The sequence below is a fragment of the Triticum aestivum genome, chromosome 2B, assembly GCF_018294505.1.
Source record: "Triticum aestivum cultivar Chinese Spring chromosome 2B, IWGSC CS RefSeq v2.1, whole genome shotgun sequence".
Taxonomy (NCBI): domain Eukaryota; kingdom Viridiplantae; phylum Streptophyta; class Magnoliopsida; order Poales; family Poaceae; genus Triticum; species Triticum aestivum.
This window is the reverse complement of record NC_057798.1, coordinates 265,462,264-265,467,215: the sequence shown is the minus strand read 5'-3', so window position 1 is coordinate 265,467,215 and position 4,952 is coordinate 265,462,264. Positions and strand designations below refer to the sequence as shown.

General features: G+C 41.7%; 1 protein-coding gene across 2 annotated transcripts; it reads right to left on the bottom strand.

The window, feature by feature from the left end:
- Positions 1-1,081: 1,081 nt before the first annotated feature.
- Positions 1,082-4,044, bottom strand: LOC123041190 (serine/threonine-protein kinase RIO1). 2 transcript variants are annotated; one of them, XM_044463877.1, is made up of 7 exons: positions 3,572-4,044; positions 3,049-3,177; positions 2,471-2,563; positions 2,165-2,244; positions 1,898-2,011; positions 1,471-1,544; positions 1,082-1,333 (listed from the first exon to the last, which is right to left on the bottom strand). In XM_044463877.1, exons 1-7 carry the CDS (start codon positions 3,845-3,847, stop codon positions 1,215-1,217), a joined length of 885 nt encoding a protein of 294 aa, XP_044319812.1. In that variant the 5' UTR covers positions 3,848-4,044; the 3' UTR covers positions 1,082-1,214. The 2 variants fall into 2 exon arrangements, with proteins under 2 accessions (XP_044319812.1, XP_044319813.1); XM_044463878.1 differs by lacking the exon at positions 3,049-3,177 and having other exon boundaries at positions 3,572-4,040.
- Between the last annotated feature and the right edge of the window lie 908 nt (positions 4,045-4,952).

The window sequence follows — 4,952 nt, the reverse complement described above, 5'->3', positions numbered from 1 at the left end:
AAGGCACCCCAAGGCAATATCTATGGAAGACTCAAGAAGCTAAGCTTGGGGACGCCTCGGATGGCATCCCCTCTTTTGTCTTCAAAACTATCGGCATGCCCCACTCGAAGCTATTTTTAATTCTTTACATGATATGTGCTATTCTTGGAGCATCTTTTTGTTTTGTTTTCTGTTTGATATAATCTTTAGATCTGAAAATTTTGATTTAGAGAGAGTTTATACATAGCTACCTATTTACTAAACTACTATTTGTTCTTCACTTATATCTTTTGGAGTAGTTTATTTTTACTCTTGTGCTTCACTTATATCCTAAGAGTATATTTTGGAATGAATTGAATAATGTAAATTGGAAATTATATATGTCTCATGTGCTTATCTCATGAGGAGTAGTGGCTTCACATTGGGTTTAGAAAGTAAATATATTGAGATTTAACAAACACGATATTGGTCATTTGAACAATTTATGAAAGATTAGTACAAAGAAGAGAGATTTCGCATGCAAATATACTATCTTGGACATCTGTTGTGATTGTGAACCCTCATTAAATATTTTCACACTTGATCAAATGGTTGATGTTGGACAAGGAAGGCAATGTAATCAAGAATGAGAGCTTTCATCGGTCTTGATTCTCTTAACCCAAATCTAGTGTATGACAAAATCATAATGACTAACAGTACATATAATACACATCAGCAACAGAATAAATGAAAGATAGAGCCTGGGATTACAATGTGAATAAAATATCATAAAATATATTTTCCACGAGGACTTGTGGAAATGTAAATGACCATTATAACAGGTGGAACTACAAAGCCTCCTCAAAAAAGTTATATTTAGAAAATATTGACCATTGTTCAGTCCAGGAAAACTAGACTGCTGGCGCGTATTTGCACTGTAGAACTTCACTAAATTTTTAAAGCGCTGACAAAAATACAACCCAAAAATGCTTTGTTGTTGTTGACTAAAACATGACCCGACAATTGAGGAGTGGGGAAGATAAGTGCAACGAAAATAACATTAACAAGTTTGTTATAGCTAAAAAGGTACCATCATGGCATCACCGTCCCTTGCAACAAACCATACTTCAAATGTGAATTATGATATATGGAGTATGCTAAGTTGTATAAAAAGGATATTAAGTTCCAACTTTGAACCATCCAGTTGGACTATCAATACAACAGGTAATGGTTCAGATCCTTTTATAGCTATCCCGTTAAGAGAGAACACTGTTTTGACTTGTCATGTATGGATGTACCTCCAAGTAAGCTCCACGCAGCTTGTCGTCCGACAAAGCAGCATCCTTAAGACGAGGAGCCGCCCAACCTCCTTTCCCTGAAGGATAACCAAAGAATTTGTATCAGAACGTATACCAACTATACTTTTATCCTGCAAGCAAGATAAGCATGTTTCCAACTAAAAATAAATAACTACAAATATACCATTGTTACACAAGAAAGTTGTGGAATTACCTATGAATTCCATCGCCAATACATGAAGCTTCTGGAGCAATGGTTCTGGGCATCGAATTTTAGCTGCTCTCACTCTGTAACGAGGGTTACAGAGAAATAGATGGATTCAAATACTAGAAAATTATAGGAGAACAAACAATTAAGGAGTGATAGACTATCTTTTTATAAAAAAAGGGCAGCCCAGTGCACGTAGCTCCCGCTTGCACGGGTCCGGGGAGGTTCTGACCACTTTAGCTTTTCCATGCATTTCTGCAAGAGGCTGCTTTAAGGACTCAAACCCATGACCTCATGGTCACAAGGCAACAACTTCACCACTCGCGAGGGCTCCCCTAACTTACTAAAATTAAACACAACAATAATAGCTTCCTAACTTACTAGAGTAAAAACAATATGAAATTATGAATAAGGCATGAAAAATATGTCCCACCGTTTAAGATTTCTCATTTCCTTTTCAGCCCAGGTCTTAACCATTTTCCGGGGATTATGCTTGCAGTAACCATATCTAAAACGATAATCTCCTTGAACATATCTGTCTCTATCCCTGCAATAAACAAACGCCATTCACGCCTTTTCAGATCAATTCTTTTAACAAGTACGAAAAGGATAAAGAGCATACCAAATGACACAATGCTGCAATATGTTTCAACAAGAATCTATAGGGGGTAACAAACAAGTGTAACGAATCAAATCTTACTTAAAGACCAGGACAGAGGTTTTATAGACTTTGATTGCTAGCTCCTGGCCATCTATCTTTGTTGCATGATAGACATTTGCCTGCACAGAAAGAGGATTAATGTTGACTATGGAAGTAGATATACCCAATCGGGAAAACAGATAACTGAAACCAGCAGATAGAGCAGCATTCTCTTTATTCTATTTACCAAACAAGGAGCTGGTATTTCATTTATTAATGTTCTAACGCTTTTAGGTCTGCAGGAAAAGAAATACACAGATCGAAGGAAATAGTTCAGTAGCACATGCACTGGATTTTAGTGTTTACCTCCTTTCCTGTAGAAATGCAGCCATTTATATTATTGAAATCACCACGATTCAACATCTTGAACAGAACCATGCGTGTTCTTGGGTCAATGGCCTGCATATAAACGAATTACTTCACTGATGAAGTTATTACATAAATGTAAAGTAACTGATACTTCACTAAGCATCAGGAAGAGCATGGTTAATGCTTGTATAAGAGAAGAAACTTCTACCCCTCAGCCGTATGTACAAAAAAAAAAGATAATTAACGTGGTAGTCAGGCCTAATGAAAAACTGCAATCAGCAAAATAATTTAGATAATATCACCTCAGGAAATTTCACTTAAGTAGCCAACATTACTCCAACAAAAAGAGTTGGTGACTCATGGTGCCATTTAGATCATACATATAGCTGGGAATTAAACGAGTTCCAAAAAAGTGAAATAAGAAGATACTTTCTGACCAAGCAGACGCCAGCTCGATTGGAAGGGAATGGAATGGTACATCAGGATTATGCAGGATTGCAAGTGCATGCAGACATGCTCAGCTCCAAAAGGCATAGGACAGAATAAATATCACTTAGCAGACAGCATTGAAAGACCTGTTCCACGGTAGCACGATCGGCCTTCTCATGGTTCCTTGTTTTGCCAATTGCTGTGTCCCTTATGCTGTCCCTGATTGCAGTCGTTACCGAATTTGACATCCCCACGTTCATTCTACCTTCCCACTCCTAAATAATACTCCCTCCGTTCCATAATGTAGCGCATATAGATTTTCTACAAAGTCAAACTTTATAAACTTTGACCAAGTTTATAGAGAAAACTATTTATATCTACAATACCAAATGTATATAATATGAAAGTATGTGTTGTGATGTATCTAAGCACACGTATTTGGTATTTTAGATGTATATGATTTTCTCTACAAACTTGGTCAAAGTTTATAAAGTTTGACTTCTAGAAAAATCTATATGCGCTACATTGTGGAACGGAGGGAGTAGGTACAAAATCCATCACATAAGATATTGAACACAACGTACCATAACACGAGATTGTAGACATCATGCACAAGCAAATAATTCACCACTTAGGATCTATATAAGGCGAAGAATTGAAGCTGCATACCTCCAAGGGCGTGGCCCGCATGTGGGAGGCGAGCCTCTGCGTGCGGTTGGAGAGCGGCTGAAAGGGGCGGGAGAGCACGCCACCGTGGGCGTTCGGCCTCCGCGCCACGGCCGCGCCTCCGACTGTCGAGAAGGCGGCGGATGGCCGGGCTGAGCCATCAGGGTCCTCGACGGCGTCGAGCCAGTCCAGGCCATCGCCAACTTCGGAGTCGGAGATATCTTCCGAGACGTCGGACTCGGACCACTCGTCCGCAGGGTCGGGCTCGACGTGCACCATCTTCGACGACAGAATGCTCGACCTTCACCGAAATCTGTGCCTTGCTGCTCTTCGCGAGCCACCGCCCACGCGCAGAGTCGCCGCCTTGCCGCTGCTCGCCCGCCGCCGCCGCCTCCTTGCCGCTGCTCGCCCGATCGATGGCTAGTGGCCGGTGTCTGGTGGGCCTCTTCGTTAATATGGGCCGTGGGCCAACTACTTTTGTTCGGTTTCTTGGGTTCTTCGGTTAACACCGGGTATCGCTCAAAAAAAAAAAGGTTAACACAGGGTAATAACCGCAGATCTTTTTTTAGAAAAGAGGCGCATGTCGAGGGTAATAACCGCAGATCTACCGCTAAAAAAAACCGCAGATCTGTGCTCAAAAAATAAATAACCGCGGGTCTAGCCGATCACCAAACTCTAAAAAAATCTCAACTGAACAACGAATTAATTTTTATTTCGAGAGTAACCCTAGGCGTACCATATTATTGAGAACTAGGTTGTAGCCTAGTGGCAAAGGGTCACAGTGGTGCACCCATCGGTCAGAGTCCGAATCCCGTCGGGAACGAATTTCCGGTTCCTCACCCGGGTGGGCTTCTTCTATAAAAAAATATGTCCTGTCCTGGGTGCTAGTGCCGATGGATCTCATTTTTTTGACAATGGGGTTATTCGGTTTGGTTAAATTCCGGTTTTGGTTAACTTCAACTCGGAGACATCTTCCTAGACGTCAGACTCGGGTCGCTCGTCCACGGGGTCAACCTCGACATGCGCCATCTTCAACGACATGATGTTTCGGTGGAAGGAGGACCGACTCTTTTCCTCACATTGCCGACAGCGATAGAATGGGGAGAGAGGAGAGACGAGAATGGGAAGAGCGGTAGAATGGGCAGCGGTAGAGTGTGTTGGACCCTGTGGACCACCAGAAACAAATTTACCATTGAACGGGTGTTCCCTAACAAACCGGTTGACTGCATTTTCAAAATGTCTATTTTGTTACGACATTGGATATCTCTGACTAAGGGCGACGACATGGCGACTCTGGAGCTCCTGATATGTCGCGTGCGGACAACGACGGCCTCCATTTTGGATAGGGATCAGGGCCAGCCAGCTGTAGTTGGGGCTTTGCTAC

Bases quoted from the DNA above. Each gene is read 5' to 3' on its own strand.
- LOC123041190 (XM_044463877.1), bottom strand. From the start codon at position 3,847: ATGGTGCACGTCGAGCCCGACCCTGCGGACGAGTGGTCCGAGTCCGAC. The intron at 3,178-3,571 runs GTATGCAGCTTC...AGTATTATTTAG, and splicing joins TGCGGGCCACGCCCTTGGAG to GAGTGGGAAGGTAGAATGAA. The intron at 1,545-1,897 runs GTGGGACATATT...CCCTCGTTACAG, and splicing joins GAAATGAGAAATCTTAAACG to AGTGAGAGCAGCTAAAATTC.